Consider the following 20,385-nt stretch of genomic DNA (forward strand, 5'->3'; position numbering starts at 1 on the left):
TGAGATGGAGTCTCACTGTGTCACCCAGGTTGGAGTACAGTGGTACAATCTCAGCTCACTGCAACTTCCTGGGTTCAAGCAATTCTCCCTGCCTCAGTCTTTCGAGTAGCTGGGATTACAGACACCCAGCACCATGCCTGGCTTATTGTTGTATTTTTAAGTAGAGACACAGTTTCGCTATGTTGGCCAATCTGGTCTTGAACTTTTGACCTCAGGTGATTTGCCCATGTCGACCTCCCAAAGTGCTGGGATTACAGGTGTAAGCCACTGCACCTGGCAGAATGTACATTTTTGAATTGAAGAGAGAACGTTGATCTAGAATAATATGATCCAGGTCCCCAAAACTGTAGAAACTTAAGTTAACAGTACTTTTACTCTAGTGTTTTACTAGATTGTGCTAAAGCCTTTTAATAATTGTTATTGAACATTTTAATGATTTTCTTCTTTCATTTGCTCATTTATGTGGAAGGTACAAAGAACTTCATTTTATATTAACCTTTTCGGTTACTTCGAAGCAAAATACTGAGTTTTTAGTGTTTTAAAATTGTTTTAAGTTTTGTAGCCTGTATAAACTTCCTAGTGTCTTGTGACAGTTGAAGTATAAGTAAGCATTCATGATAACTGCCAGTTTTCAGGATTTATGTTGGCTGTCTACTCTAAATCAGTTACTCAGATTTAGCTCAGTGGCCCTATTTTTTCAATAGCAAAGTGTAGGTCAACTGTTTCTTATTTTAATAAACTTTGTCAATGATGATGGGGTCTTGCTGTGTTGCTCAGGCTGTCCTCAAACTCCTGGCCTCAAGCAGTCCTGCTGGGATTGATTACAGGCATGAGCTACCATACCTGGCCTACACCAACTTTTGAATGTCTACATCTTTCTCATTCAAACTTTGTTTTCTAATAATTGAAATACTTAAATTTTAATAAAATTAATTTTTTAGTTTTTTGGTGACACTAGTCACATTTCACGTGTTCAGTAGTCACATGTAGCTCATGGCTTCTGTATTGGATAGTGTAAAGTATATTTTCATCATTTCAGAATATTTTATTAGATAGCACTATATTAGAAAACCTCTCAACTCAGAAACTAAGTTTTAAGTTAAAAAAAAAAAAGCGATTTGTCTTATCCTCTTTGCACTTCTCAAACCCATTCAGGAGGATTTAGCAAATCATAAATTTTTATGGTCTTTATTTTTTCAGTTTGGTGGCAAGCATGTTAAGAGGAAAGACATATTCTGTATTAGCAAGATAGAGCAAATTGTAATTTACAGTGATATATGCTTACACTGTAAGCATAATAATTTACAGTGATATATGTCTTCTAGAAAACGGTTGCATTGTGTCACTTGAGTGAAAGGATATTATAAATTAGAAACTATCTAAAAATCATGCTCTAGTTATATAATGATATAATAAAATATAAAATGTTGCAGGCATATATAATTCCTAAAAAAATGCTTCAGCATTCATGTAGCATTCATGTAGCATTGCTAGTCATGAATTTTTGTGCTGTAAAGCAGCGTGTATAAAATTGCAGGTATACTGTTATGCATTTTTGTGTTTATGATTTGTTTAATGGCCAGGAAACTCAAAATATATTTGGCCATTAGTATGAGACCTCTGTTTTGGTTTTTAGTTTTTAAATTTCCTTAAATCCTATCATTAGTTTAGGGAGGCTGGTATAGCTAATTCTCCCAAATATTTCATGCTCTAGTCAATAAAAACTTAATATACAGATGCTAGGGATTGGTGAATTTTTTCCTCCTAGAAAAAAAGAATTATTTTACCCGTTTCACTGGCTTTATATTTATTATTTTGCCAGATATTTTGTGTTTTTCTTTAATTGAATGGATTGCCTTTATTGGTGACAAATGATCTTCAGAATCATTCTGAAAGGTGACAAATCAGTTTGCCTTTCTATTTGTTGGCTTAAATAACCGTTGATAGGATATGTTTCTTTTTCTCTCTGGCTAGCTTCCAAATTGTTATTTATTACATTATGTACTTTTTCAAAGTCGTTTATAAGTTATACCCAATTCTTAGTTCCATTGCATTTCTTTAAAAGTTAATTTGAGGGATTCAGTAGTAGTTTTGTTTTTTTGCACTGGCTGTTGGATCCTTGTTTTTTGAAGTGATTGCATTGGTTTTTATTGGGGATATTATATTTCAAGAGGTGCTTCAAAAAATATATTCAGGCCAGGCATGGTGGCTCACGGCTCTAATCCCACCACTTTGGGAGGCTGAGGCGGGCACATCTTGAGGTCAGGAGTTCGATACCAGCTTGGCTAATGTGGTAAAACCCTGTCTGTACTAAAAATACAAAAATTAACCAGGGATGATGGCAGGCATCTGTAATCCCAGCTACTCAGGAGGCTAAGGCATGCGAATCGCTTGAACCCAGGAGGTGAATGTTGCAGTGAGCTGAGATCATACCCCTGCCCTCCAGCCTGGGCAAAGACAGCAACGACAAAACAAACATTCAAATCCATATTACTTCAGCATATTCTTTGAATATCATTTTCATAAGTAATTTAATATAGCTTGTTTTAAGGAGAATAGTTGGTAGCTAACTTCAACTCTAGTTTTTTTCCTATAAGATTTCACTCTCATACTACATGGTTCTTTAAAAAAGTATATTATCTACTAGCAATCAGTATTTGAGCAGAAAGCCTGGACTGAGTACCATTCTTCTGTAGTCTTTCCTAGTGAGAGTCATGTTTATTGGTTATTATTAATGATTCCAACTTAACAGGCAAGTAGATGAATCAGAGTATCTCTTCTAGTAGATTGATTTAGGGAGTTGACCCACCATGGTCTATTTTTCAGTATCCTCACTTGCTCTTAGGGTTGTTTGACCCAGTTTATATCTTTTTTCCCCTTAAGTGGACATAAATTGTTGGCAGAATATTTCTTTCTAGATGATTTTATTATTTTTATTTTTAAATTTTTTATAGAGATGGAAACTTGCTAGGTTACCCAGTCTGGCCTCGAACTTCCTGGCTTCAAATGAACCTTGTACCTCAGCCTCTCAGTGTTGGGATTACAGGTGTAAGCTACCACAGCCAGTTTCCGCTGACTTTAATAACATAACCAGTGCCCTAACACTCTTAGTATATTTCTCTCTGATCTTTGATGTCTAATTGCTATATCTGGAATTGTGAGACAGTGGTACTGAAGGAGAGTTATGCTCTTAGACTAGTAGTGCACAAATTGAAAATTGTTTAGGACGGGGTGTGTAGAGTCATCCTAGCTACACATCAGTTTCAGAGAGGTCCACTTTGGTGTTTTTATATTTGTATTTTATTATAAAAGAACTACATAGTCATTGTAAAAATTAAAACAAGGTAGAAGAAATGATAAAGTGAAAAGTAAAATTTCCTTGCCAATGTCTGTCTACTACTCTAATTCCAAAGAAATAATTACTAATATTGATACCTTTTTAGAAGTTTTGAATTTATAAAGAAACATTGTGTGTGGGTATTTATGTCTATATAATATGTTTTAGATATGTAATACATATATTTAATATAAATATACAATATTTTGTTTTACATAAATTGGGTAATGCTATGTGTATGCATTTGAAATTTACATTATTCAATTAATGACATGTCCTGTAGAGATTTCCATGTTATTGTATATAAACTGCCCTATTTTAATGAATGATTAAAGGGCATACCATAATTTATTTAATCACACTCCTCTGTTGATTAACATTTGTTATTACTGGGTTTGTTTGAATGAAATAATTGGAAAGGAGCATGTGTATGTGTGTGTGTATGCATGTTTATAGCATTATTGCTCTAGGTATATGTCTTTTTATTGAAATATAACATTTATACAGAAAAGTGCACAAATCATAAGAGTACATCTTAGTTAAATTTCTCTGAAGAGAACATCTCATGGAACCACTATCAAGATCAAGATATAGAATCCCTTTTGGTCACAGCGCTCCTCTAGTTCCTAAAGATTACTGCTTTCCCAACACTTTCATCAGAGTCTATTAGTTTTACCTGACTTTGAATTCAAAATAAGTAGAATCATAGATACTATATACTAAGCATTTGGTTTCTTTATTTTTATTGTTTATGAGATATACCCATGTTATTGCATGTAATTTCTGTAGAATCAGTTGTGTGAATTTCATTTATTCTAGTCTAATAGGTATTTAGATTGTTTCTAGATGTTTGCTATTGTGAAGAGTGCTGCTGTGAATATTCTTGGATGTCACTTGTGCATGTCTGTACTCATTTCTGTTCATTATATACTTAGAATTGAATTTACTGGATGTGCGTATGTTCCACTTTGCTACATACTGACAGACGTTTTTTAAATTGGTTTGCCAAGTTATAATAATTGCTCCTGTATCCTTGCAGTTTGGTCTTGTCAGTCCTTTTAATTTTAGCCATTTTGGTGGTATCGTAGTGGAATTGCAATATGACTTAATGTTTTATTTCACTGATAACTAATGAAATTGAGTACCTTTTCATGTTTATTGACAATTGGAATATTATTTTTTAGTAAGGTAGATATTCATCTTTTGCCAAATTTTCTATTAGGTTGTTTCTTTTTCTTAAAGATTTGTAGTCGTTTTTTATCCACTTGTTGGATATATGTATTGCAGTTAGCATTTCTGACTCTGGCTGGTCTTTTTATTCTTTTGATAAACAGGAGTTAATGAGGTTCAATTTATGGTGTAAGTCTGTTCCTTTTGCTATTTTTTTGTGTCCCTCTTTAGAAATTTTTGCATATCCCAACATTGTGAAGGTATTTTCCTTTTTTATTTTCTGGAGGCTTTATGGTTTTCTTTTCCCATTTAGGTCAGTATTCCACTGGGAATTGATTTTTGCTGGTGGTGTCACATGTGGAGATTAAGATTTATTTGATAGCTGTGGTTTTTTTTTTTTTCAAACATACCCATAGAGATTTTCTTTCACTTTGCTGGGTTAATGTTTCAGTTTTTAGAACAACTTAGTATATTAAGATAATAATGTATTTTTAAAATTAATGGTAAGGATTTATACTAGGACTGGATTTAATATCTTTTTAAGATTGAAAATGTAAAAATTTTAAAACTATAAAGAAGTGAATAAAAATTGTTATTACTCTAGGATAACTGCTCTTAACATTCCATTGCTAGCATTTTAATGTTTCTTTTTCTTTTTCCTTTGTAGGTATTTGTTTGCATAAAATTTGCTGTGTCTATATTTGTGTTTGTGTAAAGTTGTGAAAATGTATTAGCTACATACTTATTTACATTTATTACTTTAAACCGTGAGCATTTCTCTGTGTCATTAGTATTAATCAAAAGTCAGATTTCTAGTATCTGTATTATTGGTTATTAGGCATTTGCACCCTTTTCTTACTGTTATAAATAATATTGTGATGTTATATATGTGCTTTGTTCTCATGTGAAAGTATTTCTTCAGTATAGGTCTCTTAAGGCTTTTAATATATATTGGCCAAATTGTAAGTCTACCAAAGATGACCAATTTAGTTTCCCTCTAGTAGTGTATGAGAGTCCCAACTTAGTATCATAAATGATCTAAAGAAGGAAATACGAAATATAACTTCTAGATTTGTATATTATATTTAGGAAGAACAGCAACAACTAGACTTGGTCCCGGGTGGAAGGTAGAGAAGAAAACTAAAAGAATCAGCTGGGTATATGGTGGCTCATGCCTGTAATCCCAGCACTTTGGGTGGCTGAGGTGGGTGTATCACTTGAGGCAAGGAGTTTGAGACCAGCTTGGCCAGCATGGCGAACCCCATCTTTACTAAAAATACGAAAAACTTAGCTGGGCATGGTGGCACATGCCTGTAGTCCCGGCTTCTCGAAAGGCTGAGAAGACTGATAGCTTGAACCTGGGAGGCAGAGGTTGCAGTGAGGTGAGATCGCACTAGTGTACTCCAGTCTAGGTGACAGAGTGAGACTCCGTCTCAAAAAAAAAAAAAAATCAAAAGAATCTTTAGATAGGATACTGGGATAATATATTGAAAGGCAGGGAATTTGGAAGGAGGATCTAATATGAAAGGAAAGATTATTTTTTAGGCATATTGACTTTTAGATATCAAGATGTCTAAGTAGAGATATTCTATAGAAATTGCTAATCCTTTGTATATCCAAGCAATTACATACCTATTGTATGATAATTAATAACTATATATATTCATTTAGTGCTTTAAGGTTTTTAAGGTGCTTTTTATGTAATCTCATTTGATTTTCTGATGTAAGATGGATATCATTACTACTAGCAATTAACAGATGAGGAATTAATTATGATACTAAGTAGCATCAAGAACTGTTAAATACTGGTCTGTAATGTAGTTGGTACTTTACAGAGTTATCTTATTTAATTCTGTAAAAATCCTGTAAGATTTTGCCCTCCAGGTTATAGGTTAGCAATGTTATGCATGATTGAGTTTTAGTTGTTCAACTCACACTATTAGTATTCCTATCTGGAACTGGATTTTATTTTTTTGAATTCCCAAGCCTGTGCTTTTCTTGTTTTGCCATATTACCTCTGGAAGCCAAGTTCATCTAGCTAGTAATTGGAAGAGATGATATTAAAACCCAAGTCTTCTAAAGTTTCATCAAAATATTGTTGGCATTTTGTCCACTCTTTTTTTTTTTGACATGGAGTCTCACTCTGTCGCCCAGACTGGAGTGCAGTAGTGTGATCTCAGCTCACTGCAACCTCTGCTGCTCGGGTTCAAGCAATTCTCCTGCCTCAGCCTCCTGAGTTGCTAGGATTACAGGCACCTGGCTAATTTTTGTGGTTTTAGTAGAGACGGGATTTCGCCATATTGACCAGCTGGGCTTGAACTCCTGACCTCTTGATCCACCCACCTCGGCCTCCCAAAGTGCTGGGATTACAGGTGTGAGCCACTGTGCCTGGTTTATTTTTTTGTTTTTTATTTTTTTTAAGCATTTTGTTTTCCTATAGTAATAATCACTAGGTGTTCTAAAACCACTAGAAGTTTTTTTCTTACTTTGGAAGCAACCAAACTATGGTTCGTATATGGAAAAATACAGTATGTTTGTATAAAAAGCATTTTTAAATATGTTTGAATAATTTAGTTTTATTAAAAAGCAGTCCTGGACTGAAAGGTGTTTGATCTTGATGTAAGTCCTCGTTTTACAACTTATTAACTTGGGTAAGACACTTACTTCCCTGATATTTTAGTTTGTTTATTGGTAACACAAGGATAAGAAAGAATTCACAGATCCTGATAGTTAGGATCTTAGTCACTGGATTCAAAAGACTTTGGTTTAAATTTTGTCTTTCACTCTTAAATACTGTAATGTGTTTTTAGGCAAGTAACTCAACCTTCTTGGGCCTTAGTTTTCTATTTTTTTAATGAAAATTCTTAACATAGTGTCACTATAGGATTCAGTGCAATGGACTATTCAGGCCAGAGACTGCGTCTTCTCCATCTATTGTATTAATATCTTCAGCACCTAGGGTAGTGTGTGGCATATAGTAAATGTTTGATAAATCTTAGTTCACTATGCCGAGGAAGCAGAATCACAAACTCTTAAAAATGCCATGTAAATGCTGAGTATTTTTGGAGTTAGAAAAATCAGAGTCTAGTTTAACTTTTCATTTTGATAATTTTATACTTAAAGTTGCATAAGTAGTAGAGTTTGCATAAACCTTTCGCCCAGATTCCACTAATGTTAAAGCTTATGCAACCATATGGTACAGTTGTCAAGGTCAGGAATTTAACATCATTGAAATACTGTGAAGCTACAGACCTTGTTTGAATTTTATGTTTCCCTCCAAATGCCCTTTTTCTGTCGAAGATTCAGGCCAGGACCAACATTTCATTGAGTTATCCTGTTTTTTAGTCACCTCCAGTCTGTGGCAGTTGAACACAGACTTTTCCTTGTCTTTTATGACCTTGATACTTTGATGAGTGTTGGTGTGTTTTGTTGTGGTTTGTTTCTTAATTTGAGTTTCTCTGGTGTTTTCTCATGGTTAGATTGATGCCCTGCATTTTTGACAACCCCGCAGAAGTGATGTTGTGTCCCCCTCTGTGCATCATGTCAAGGATACATAACGTGGATAGGTCTTAAAACTGGTGATAGTAACCTTGATCCTTCCTTATTATGGTTATCTGCCAGGTTTTCCCACTGTAAAGGCACTATTTTTTTCTTGATAATTGACAGATATCTTGGAGTAGATACTTTGAGACTGTTTAAATATGCTGTTTCTCAACAATTTGCCCACTTAACTTTAGCATCTGTTGGTGGAGACCTTGCCTGTAATAGTTTTTTACCATAATGTTTACCTAATTGTGATTTTGTCTTTTCCTCATTCCTTCTTTCTATGTTTATGTTCCTTGTAGCTGTCCCATCTCCTCCTCTATTTATGTGTTGTTGTTTTTACTATTTCAGTTTGTATCTGTGGATATTTATTTTATTCTGTGGTTTATAATCCAGTACTGTTGTTGCTTACCTTCTTGCTCAGATCATTCCATCTTTGGCTGTTAGGAGCTCTTTCAGTCTGGGTCTTATGTCCTTTTGACATCCTCTGATCCTTTTTTGAACACTTGAGCTTTTGACATTATGATTTTCTAGAGTCATCTTATATTTTTCTCTGACCCAGCTCTGGGCTCAACAAAGATCTCTGATTCTTTTTTATTTGAATAACGGTATTTAGAAACTACATTAGAATTAATGGCATTAGAATGGGTGCTCGGTGTGTTGGGTGTCATTGCTTCTCAGTGACCTTAGCAGGCAAGCTAGGAAATACATGTATGTCTGCTAACCCACACATGCACACAACATCTATAGTAGTTTCTTTATATGAGTGGGGTCCAGGCATCTGTATTGAAAGAGACTGAGTAGAGGAGAGAAAGGGATTGTATAGTTCAGATATATCCAGATTAGCACCTCTCAAATGTTCTGATCTTGGGGCCCCTTTGTGCTCTTAAAAAATACTGAGGACTCCTAAGAACATTTGTTTATGTTGGTGATATTTATCAGTATTTACCGTATTAGAAATTAAAGCTGAGAAATTTAGAGTTTTATATATTAATTCATAACAATAAAACTATTTGTTAGCAAGTAACATTTGTAAATAAAAAATAACTATTTCTAAAACAAAACATTTAGTGAGAAGAAGGAAATTGTTTTTTTTAAATATCTGTTTATTGTCTGGCTTAATTTAACTAGATATAATGCATATCTGTGGTGTCTGTGGTGATATCACATTTTAATTAGCCTCTGAAATATGCCACTCTATGAGAGAAATAGAGTTTTAAAAAGTAGGTGCTATTATGAAAGTAGTTTTGATGTCATGAATGACCTAAAAGGGTATCAGAAACCTTCTCGAGTCCCTGCACTATGCTGGTTCTTTCTTGCGAGTTCTAAAACATCTCTTAATCACCCTGACCTTTTTCTTATTTTCAACCTTTCCCTTTTTATTCTCCCAACTTTAAACATAAAGAGTTAAGAACCACTGATGTAGATTTACTGAAACTGTTACAAAATACAGGCACATATTACTGGAAGGATGGATCCAGAAGAACTGCTATGAAGAGAAGGAGAGAACTTAAATTATGTGATTTTATGGAACTTGGAAGACTAGAATTTACAAGTAGGATAGGGATGGTCAGCACTGTTTCAGGTAAGGTAACTTGATTTGATCAGTTCATCTGGTTCATCTTTAGTTATATAAACTGTAAGATACTGATACAGTAACCAGAATTTACATTTATAGTGAAAAATGTAATAGGGAAATAGATCAGAATGTTTGTTTCCAACTGTGCTCTCTGAACCTTTTCAGAATCAAAGGATAGCTCTGGACTTTGTCCTCTGACAAATGTAGCTCCTTTCAAAATTTTGCATGCAATCATGGGTCAGGCAGAGGGGAGGGATATGGTTCTTGACTCAAAAAGGCCTGTCCATCAGTGTACTGCGTCACTTCTCTGTCCTTTTCTGGGGCTTTGTGAGCTTGGAATTTGAAGTCTTCCTGTTGACTAGTTACATTTAACTGTTCTTGCAGTTCTATCCTGGAAATATACATGCAAATTAAACTTAAATCTTAAATTTCTCCTTTTCTGGACTCCATAAATACTCCCAAATATTGCTAACATTCTTTCTTGTTACAGTGTATTTACAATACAGTAAATTGTGTTACATCTTTCTTTTAACATTTAAACTTGTTATACTTTTAGTCACCTTGATTCAACTTGGGTGTTTCCTAGGCAATATTTTGGAATAGGTTCCTTCTAGTGATAGTTAAACACATCTTTTTTTATACGGCTGTGTACTACTTTTACTCTCAGAACAACCATTTCTCTAAATTTGGGCACAGTTATTTTATCTCTGCATGCTGACTACAGATTATTTTTTCAAAATGTTTGGCCAAAAGAAGGAGTATAGTAGCTGGAAAAATTTTGGTCCACAAGAACTTATAGGGGAAATTTCAGTCTGCTTTTAAGAAGAGAAGAAGTAGCTGATGGTGTCAGGGAGACTATAAAATAGATAGTGAAGCAGCAGAGCTTTGGAAATGGGTGGGAACGGAATTAGTAGTAAAGAGTATAGGGGAAAACAGACCACCTTCCTTTTAGCTCCAGTGGGTTGGAAGGTGAATGAGAATACCAAAATTTGAAATTGAAAATTCATAGGAATATATGACTCCAGAAATGGAGAGGAGTGATGGTAAGGTCATAGTCTTCTGCCAAGTTCCTTACGTCTTTTCTGTAGAGTAGATCGTATAGAATCTTAAAAGCTGAGCTGGGGAGCTGATAATGGATACTAAAGGCAACGGGGCACTATTGCAGATTCCTCATTGAGGAAATGATAAGGGAATAGTTTTATATTAATTTATTTGTAGAAAAATGCATTGGGAGATGATAATGCTCTAAGTCAGTGAAGTTGATACAGTTAATTGGAAGTGGGTGTCACTGAATATGGGTATGGGATGTTGAGAATAAAGAGAAGGAAGAGTCTAAAATGTTTCAGAGGAGTCAGACAGCTTGTTTGGAAGGTGAAAAGAGGGACCAAATTTTGTATTTGTAATGAAATATTTATTCATTATATTATGTCTGGCAACATTAGTTTAGGTATATTTATACTTGTTATATCACTTACTACCATTATTGAGAATAGACAAAGTTGAGAAGAGTAGCAGCTTTGGAAGAAAAAATAAAAAGGGGGGATATATGTGATAAACTTGCAGTTCTCATGGTCTGTTGTTTTATCCCTAAAGCCTGTTGCAGTTATTTCACAGTGTCTTTATTTCTCCCTTTGAATTTATGTGCTTATTCTCGGTTACATTCAGTTAGAGTATGACATGTGCTGTTTGTATTAGGAGTTTTTTTGGTAATATATCAGAACTCTGCTTCTACATTTTAAGACCTTTGAAAAGGAAATCTCATATTTAGAATGGGCTCAGTATCTAGAATGGCACTTTGCACATATTAAAATCTCAGTAAATGTTTTTTTTTTTTTTTATAGTATTTTAGCCTGACAGAGCAGGCACTTAATAGCCATTGAATGAGAAAATTAATGACAGCTATTATAAGAAATAACAACAAAGAGTATCACACTTTAAAGTATCAAGACAGTATACATATACACAAAATAAATATAAAAGTGAGACTTCATTTTCGGGTGAAAAGTAAGTCTTGGTAAAGCAAGTCATTCTGGAGTTAATGATTAGAATTGAAGGATGTTTTTGGTATAGGGAGGACTCTTATGTTTAAAGTCAGGAGAATAAAGAGGGAAAGATTGAAAATGAGAAAAAGGTAATTAAGAGATGTTGTAGAACTTGCAAGAAAGAACTAGCGTAGGGAGTGGCAAGAGGAGAGGAAGCATGACGCTATAGGACTCTACTTCTCTCAACTTGGGGAAGAAGTCAGATGAGTGTAGAAGGGAGATAGGAAAAGGAAGTCATGTCTGACGGATTGTGTAGTTTCAAAGTGGGAAGCCCAGAGGGAGGTTGGTTTAGGATGAGCAGGGGCCTTAGAGTTTTAGGAGGAGAAGTGTCTGAGTTTAGTCAAATCTGAAGAAAGAAGGGCAGGTAGGGTGGTGGGGGGTGGTGGTGGTAGTGATGGCGGCGACGTTTCTGGACTGGTAGTAAGAACAGCATTGAAATTCAGGCCTGCACATAGGCATGAGGGTACTAATGGGACTAGGTGAAAATCATAGTATGAATGTAATCACTTTCCATGTATGTGGAAATAACAGGTTCATATATATGTATTAATCTTTTTATTGTTTGCACTTATAAAGGCTCTTCTTTGGTTTGTGAATTGCATTTAACAGAAGAACTTATTTATGAATTTATCTTACACTCTTCTTGACACTTTTGCTAAAAAGAGTTTCTCTTTTTTATTGCCGCGTGCTACATTTCCATGGTTTATTTGCAATTTACGTGCTGACAGAAGTGTTTGCACTACTTTTTGGTGCTCCTTCAAAATAGGGCAGCGAAATTCCACAGCTGCTTACATAGTCTGTTATCTCTCCTTGTCTCCTACACATTCCCAGTAATTGTTTTTCAGTAAATATCACTTCAGAGGTGATACAAGGTCTGTATTCCCAAGTCTTGTAGGTGGTGATTTTACCTTCCTATTTTGTATTCAAAATAATTGATACCAGTGAAGCCAGAAGAGTGATCACTGTACCGGTCTGTAACTTGATAGACTTACTAGCAAAGTAAATAATCGTTTACATCATGTTTTTGTGCCAAGGTTCTTCATTTGTGATTCTCACAGGGTCTGCATTTTAGGAATTCATGAGAACTTCCATTTCTTATTTCATCAGTCTGAATCCCTGGCTTAGATTGCATTTTTCTCATGAACCCCTTCTACACAGCTCTTTTGCACCTTTACACTGTGACTCTGTTAAGATGTTCATCATCTTTTGTACCATGCTTTTGAAAATGTAGCCATTAACACGTTGTACTTACTGAATTGTTCTCAAGGATCTTTACTGTATTTTGTAGCCTGAGTTGAAAGTTTCTTAGTTTTCAGGTTCTTGATTTACTTCAAGGTTAGATTAAAAATGTGGCAGTAAGGAGGGGATGATTGAACACCATCAAATCTGATGAGAACTGATGGCAGTACTTTTAATGATCTTAGAACCTTGGTTTTTCTTTTCTTTTTTAAAGGCCAGGTAACTCTGAGAATTGAGATCTGAAGATGGAAGAACATTGTTGAAATCTTAATGTTTCTTTTAATATTTCTCTGTTACGTAGTTAACATCATGTCCTGTACAGTGTAGCAGCCTAAAACTGTACTTATTTCTGTAAATACGTATTTGGTGATGGTTTGTTGTAGAGCCCAGGGACGTACTGTCAAAGAACTTGAGTCATATGACATAAGTGTTGAGCATGAAGATAGTTAGATTTTCACTGTTAATTTGTCTTATCTTTCTTTTGATATGATTATCTTTTAGATTTTGCGTGGTTCACTTGATTTTTTTGTAAATACAAAACCCATCAAGAAGTCTAAATTAAATGTCTTTTATTCTCCAATATTGCATTGGCTTTTGGAACTTAACTTTTCTGCTTTTAACTTTAGCATCAGTTTCTTTAAATGTGGGAATGAAATTGATATTATGCTTTCCTGACTTTTGCTAGATCTTATGACCATCTTTTTCCAGGACATTTTAAATCTTTTTTCTCAGGAAGACTTTTAAAAAATCTGTTTATCCCTCAGTTTATGTACTCTCAATTCTTATTTCTCACTACCTATTAATAAATTCTGTAGCACTGTATAGTTAGCACACACATACACGTAGATCATCATTCTGGGAGCACGTATATGTGGGTTTAGCAAAGGATTAAACATAAAATGGCTTTTTGTCACAATGAACTTTTTATTCATGTCTAAAATTGGCTTTTCTTTTTTTAAACAGATAAGTGTAAAGCAGGAAATCACTTTTACTGATGTATCTGAGCAACTGATGAGAGACAAAAAACAAATTAGAGAGCCAGTAGACTTACAGAAAAAGAAGAAGCGGAAACAACGTTCTCCCGCAAAAGTAAGACAATATGTTATGGTGGTAATCACAACCTCTTAATCCAAACTGCTGGTTAATCTTATAGGCAAGAACCTGGCTGGACCTTAAGGCAGATGTAAAAGTCTTGTGTGGTTTAGTAGGAAGGGGTGCATGCCTGCATGGTGGTGGTAGGCCTTGCTTTCAATTTTTGTGCTTCTTTTTAACCATGTTCCTTATTTTTCTAAAAATGAACTTTTCTTTTTCCATGTCTGTAACAGATGGCATGCATTACCCTTTCTTCTCATTTGTATTAGTTTTCCTTATCTTTATATTAAGGCTTCAGGAAAACGTAATACCAGTTATTCATCAGGAAAAGGTACAGGATCCATGTTAATAAGATGTAAACTTCATGAGGACAGGGACTTCATTTTGTTCACAGCTATATCCTAAGAACCTGGAATAGGAGACATAATTGATCCTCAATAAATATTTTATGGGTGAATGAATGGGTTAGTAAATAAACAAGTGACCCAGGCTGGAGTGCAGTAGCATGATCATGGCTCACTACAGCCTCAGTCTCCCAGGCTCCAGGGATTCTCCTGCCTCAGCCTTCTGAGTAGCTGGGACCACAGGCATGTGCCACCATAGCTGGCTAATTTTTGAATTTCTTATAAAAATGGGGTCTGGCTATGCTGGCCAGGTTAGTCTCAAACTCCTGGCCTCAGGCAGTCCTCCCACCTCAGCCTCCCAAAGTACTGGGATTACAGACGTGAACCACCACTCCTGGCCTGCTTGTTTCTCTTTAATATAGTGATAGCTGAATTTATGCAGCATTTTTGGTTATTAGAAATTATCTGAACTCTCTGCAGTGTATTTCCATTTTTATATTTAAGTCTTATTTTTTTCTTCCCTCATGTGGTGAGAAAGTCTTTTTTAAAAAGATCATACAGTAATATGATTTTTTAATGACTTTTTTAAAATTTGTGATTTGGAATCATAATAATCATTAGTATTTGTATATTTGTATACTTTTGGACTTATTGGTATGTTGGAGCCAGCCCTAGCTGGCTTGCAAGATTTGATTTGCAAACCAATTGCCGAAATCATTGGTAGCTTATAATTAGCTATGGTGGGAATATTTATACCCTGGACATCAGCAAATGCTTCTTTACCCCTTGATTCCTTAGCTGGTTGTTAAATATTTGCTAGCATACCACTATTGGGGATATATAAGTATGCCTACAATAGCAAATTTTGAAACCATAAAGACTAAAATAACACATAGTTGCATTTCCTAGAGATAACTACTTTGATTTTCTGCGACATTCCCTTTCTTTTTTCAAATTTGTATGGATAGATGTGGAGGCGTAATACAGATTTAATTAGCTGATTTTTAACACTTAAAGTATATGTAACCAATTTTTGTGCTTCAAGTGTTTAATGGTTTTTGCAAACATTAGCTACATATTTTTTCATAGATCATGTTGTATTTAATGATTGCTTGATTGGACATTATTATGTTGTTGGAAAGTTTTATTCCTTTTGTTTCTTTTTTAAATCATACTGCAGTTAAAATTTTTGTGTATGTATTTTGTGCACTATTGATCAAAGGTTGTGAACTTTTAGAAAGGTTTCTTGATAATATTACTCTTTCCAGAAATGTTATACCAGTTACATTTCTACCTGCACTGGACCTGAGGTATATCTATCTGCATTCTCACTGGTCTTGAGTATCAGACTTTGCTTAAGATGGGAGCCTCGTTATGGTTTAAATTTGAATTTTTTTAGTTTCTGGTCACATGAAACTTCTAAAATTTTTGTTGGTATTTTATATTTCATGTTTTGTGAAATTCTCCCTTTTCTTTCCTCTGATTCACTTATTTTCTTGGGGTTTTAATGTTTTTCTCAGTAAGTAATGGGATTTTTTTGGGTTCTTTACATTAATGAACAAATCAAGTTCTTCAACTATAGAATAATACCAGGTTTTAAGAAATTATTTCTAAAATTGTTTATAATAGTGATTGTGTTACTTTGGGTTCACTCTTGATCTATGGGGGATCTATTTCAAATATAATCTGTTAGAAATTCTGACTAAACCCCAGATTATCTTCTCATTGAGTGTTGGACTCTCTATTTGGTGATATGTTCTAGGTATTTGTAAATATAGATTAGATATTTATAGCCTTTAAGCTATTTTGCTCATCTAATTTGAGGTAAACTCATTTATAATGTATCATTTTAGAATGTTTCTAAAGGTATTATTTATTTATATACCATGACATAGGTAATAGTATTTTAATAGTAATTTAAGTATTTATATACCACTACATAGGTATATGAATATTTATAGGTAGAAAATTTCTAAAGGTATTATTTAAGTATTTATATACCTATGTAGTGGTATATTTATATATATAATTGGTAGTTTATAATTTGCTGTGATGGGAATATTTATACCATGGAAATCAGCAAATGCTTTTTTACCCCCCGATTCCTTAGCTGGTTGTTAAATATATACCTATGTAGTGGTATATTTATATATATTTATAAATTTATATATATTTATAAATATATATATATTTATATAAATATATATAAATATACCACTACATAGGTATATAAATAAATAATGCCTTTGGAAATATTCTAAAATGATAAGCCAATAGATAATAGGGTTGGCTTATTTTAAATCTAGTATATATAAGAAAATATTTTAGGATAGTCCTTTAGAGAAATTCTTAGGAAGATGAAGTGACTAGAAATAATATACAGCAGAGACAAGTGTAAGAATAACAAACAGACCAGGTGCAGTGACTCACACTTGTAATCCTAGCACTTTGGGAGGTTGACACAGAAGAATTGCTTGACCCCAGGAGTTCAAGACCAGCCTGGGCAAGATTGTGGAACTCTATCTCTGTTTTCTTCTTTTTTGTTTTAATAAAGAACAAACAATATATATATATTTTTTCAGTTGTCCTGGCATGTTACATGTAGTGGGACAGGGAATGGTTGCGGACTGTTTTTAACCACTGGTCTGCCATCTCCAGATGAATGGGTTTTTTGTGTATGGAGTCTTAGAACTTTAAGGTATAACCAATAAGTAATTTTACATTTTCTCAGGAGTGTGTATAAAAATTTATGCTTCAGAGCTTTTGTTGATTTGTTCTGCTCTTTGGTATGAAGAGAGAGATACTTACCCATGCTTATAAATCAGTAAGTGTTGCTCATTTTAAATTCCTTAAAAATAATTTCAAGTTCTTCAAATACTTATGATTTATTATGCCTAGAGGACTCCACTGTCCCCCAACACCTTTTCCAAATCTTAAAATCTTGCCATTTTGAATATTTCGAGTATGTGTCATCGTTGTATAGTATTAGATTGGAGATTTGCACAAGAAATATAAGGAATGTGATAGAGTTTTAGTAAAAATATCAGAGCTTATAAACATTCATATAACTGTGGCTCCCTTCATGATAAGTTTTGTGGGAAGAGGTACTGTGTTGTTATGCCATCTTTACCTGCCATGGATTTTAAGCAGTAATTGCCTTCTGAACCTTTCTCATATGGCAAAGCTGAGTCTTTTTTTTTTTTTTTTTTAAACTTAATCTTAAGGTAGGTTTTGATACTCGAAAATTGCCGAAATACACTTGGCAGCATGTCTGATGAGCTAGGGAACATCATCTAGGTCAGGCTATTTGTATCTGTTGTAGAGTTAGCTGTTTTATTAAAGTAAGTTTTCTACATAATAGAAACTTAGACCTTTTAAACATAAAATTTCATTTTGTTTTCACCCCTTTTGGGAAATCTTTAACGTATTGTTTTGCTTTTGAATATAGTGTATTTGAACATAATTCATCTTTTAATGTCTTGAGGCTGACATAAACATATAAAAAAAATCATGTATTTCAATTGAAGCCCTCTAGGAGAACAGAGATTTTAGGGCTCCCCCCCACCCACTGTACCCTGAAAATCCTCACTGCTAGACTTTAAGTGCTTATAATCAGTCACTTCACTTCTTATTCCTTGGTGACGTGCTTTTCATTTTTACATTGCTGTATATCAGTGTGGCCACTTCACATCGCTTTCCTTTACCCCTTTGAGTCTGTTTTCGGTGATTGTTATACTCTTAAGCTTGAAAACCTCAAATGTTGATGATGCTAGAAGTTTCTGAATAAATGGGGTATTACTCCTGGACTTTGGTATTCACTTGTTACATGAATTAGAAGGTAACATTTTCCATCTCAGAAGGGTTTTAGGAGGACTGTGGTTAACATGAACGAATTCTAAGATTTTTCAGTAAAATATAACAATATTAACTAAATCCCATGTTGTATATATTTTATAGGTCTTTTCAAACTTTTTAGTAACTGAATGAGAGGATATTTTTAGTAACATCTCTTTATTCTGAAATACATCTCTCTTTTCATTTATTCAGCAAATAATTTGAGTGCCTGTTACATGCCAGGATCTCTCATCAGGTACTGAAGAAAGGAACTGGATTTTTTGTTGTAACACGTTAGGTGATCTGAATAAAAAATTGATTATTCAAAGTTATGCTGAAATGAGGAAGAGCACTTTCCATACATCAAGTAGATACTAAATTATATAGAGAATCATTTCCTGGCAATTTATTATATGTTGTTGGTTCCCAGAAAAGATTTTAAATTTTGGTATCAAAAAGATTTAAGATTGAATGATGTAAAATAAGGAAAATTTAATTAAAAGAAACAGACAAATAGATGTACCAGACATTTTTCATGCTTTCTTCTCCATGTTACCTTGACTTAGGAACAAGTAGCTATAAAGATGAACTGATTATAAGACTGAGGATGAAAACAAAGTATGGAATAGTAAGAAAATGAAGGAAGAAGATTAGCAAAAAATAGGAATTGATTTATCTAATTTTCCCAGGTAATTATGTGTCTTGGGCAAATTGTTTTTCTATGGAACTGAACCCTAACTTTGAAAAAAAATCTGATGTAAACATTTCTTTAGAAAATCTCATATATTTCTTTGCCTAATATTCAGGTAACAGGAAAGAACCTTTTCTAAAACCCAGGATCATTACGCTGATCGTATTTGTTGTACCATGGTTATGATACATTGAATTTCTTGTTCTGGTGCTGTCAGAAGCTTGCCATTTAAAAATGGAATTTGGTAATGAGAAAAATGTAGTACCGAGAAACAATAAAAAATCTTGATGATAAAAGAAAGTGACGGCCGGGCGTGGTGTTTCAAGCCTGTAATCCCAGCACTTTGGGAGGCCGAGACGGGTGGATTACGAGGTCAAGAGATCGAGACCATCCTGGTCAACATGGTGAAACCCCGTCTCTACTAAAAATACTAAAAATTAGCTGGGCATGGTGGCGTGTGCCTGTAATCCCAGCTACTCAGGAGGCTGAGGCAGGAGAATTGCCTGAACCCAGGAGGCGGAGGTTGCGGTGAGCCGAGATGGTGCCATTGCACTCCAGCCTGGGCAACAAGAGCGAAACTCCGTCTCAAAAAAAAAAAAGAAAGTGACAACTCAAGAGTGGGTTATTAGCGATGACCAGGACAGTCAAGATGCCATAATGGGTATTGCTCTGGGTGACTTTTTTATTTGTATATCTTTGGATTTGTGCTATTTTCCGTTTCTCACTGGATTTGGAGAGTAAAGAGAATTGTCGCAGCTGTCATTCTCCATCCCCAGTTGCAGTAGAACATCTTATAATAGGTGGGAAATGTAAACTCTCTAAGTTGTCTTTTGGGTTTTGGTGGCTTCAGAGTTATTTTGATTGATTCAGGAATATATGATAAAAACCTGTAGTCTTTAGTTTAAAATGTGCTTTAATAATTTTAGTAGTACATATATGAATGTTAAAAATCATGTCTGCCTTTTAAGAAAACAGAACTTTTTCTCATTGAGGGATGTCAGGTTTCATTTATTCAGTGGCAGTGATCCTTACGGAGTGAAAACAGTCTCTGAATTTGAATAGGCAGACCTTATGGCTTTGCCTGTTGAAAATGGGCATATTTTTTAGGATAACCTTCACCATATGTGTATATTTAGGTAGCCAAACTGGGAATAGATTTGTCTTAAAACAGAAAATATATCTGCAATGGATATGAGATTAAGAAAGCAGATTAACTGAGAAATCCTATTTGATATTCAAATTTTTGTCTATAAAATCTTGTTTTAAATTTACTAAACAATACAAAAATCTAGTGTATGAGAATTATTTAGAGTATTACTAATTTCTCCACTTGCTAAAGCCTGATCACTTGGTCTATATAATATATCATATTTTCTACTGAAGTAGGAATAACAAGAGGCACCTGAAGCTGCTATAGCCAGGCATCTTAGAATTTAAAATTTTAAACTTCAAATTCTTCAATTATAATGGTGTTCATATGTTGGGGGAAAAAAGAAAAGTAAAAATATTTTATG

At 34.2% G+C, this 20,385-nt stretch overlaps 1 protein-coding gene across 7 annotated transcripts in view; it reads left to right on the top strand.

Moving 5' to 3' along the window:
- ZNF148 (zinc finger protein 148) overlaps positions 1 to 20,385 on the top strand; it is a 146,406-nt gene that overhangs the window by 74,786 nt on the left and 51,235 nt on the right. For all 7 annotated transcript variants that reach the window (XM_003941669.4, XM_074404207.1, XM_074404202.1 and 4 more), the window contains one exon: positions 13,874 to 13,999. In XM_003941669.4, the coding sequence (XP_003941718.1) occupies positions 13,874 to 13,999 (126 nt within the window). The remainder of the gene's footprint in view (positions 1 to 13,873; positions 14,000 to 20,385) is intronic.

The sequence above is a fragment of the Saimiri boliviensis genome, chromosome 8 (assembly GCF_048565385.1).
Source record: "Saimiri boliviensis isolate mSaiBol1 chromosome 8, mSaiBol1.pri, whole genome shotgun sequence".
Lineage (NCBI taxonomy): Eukaryota > Metazoa > Chordata > Mammalia > Primates > Cebidae > Saimiri > Saimiri boliviensis.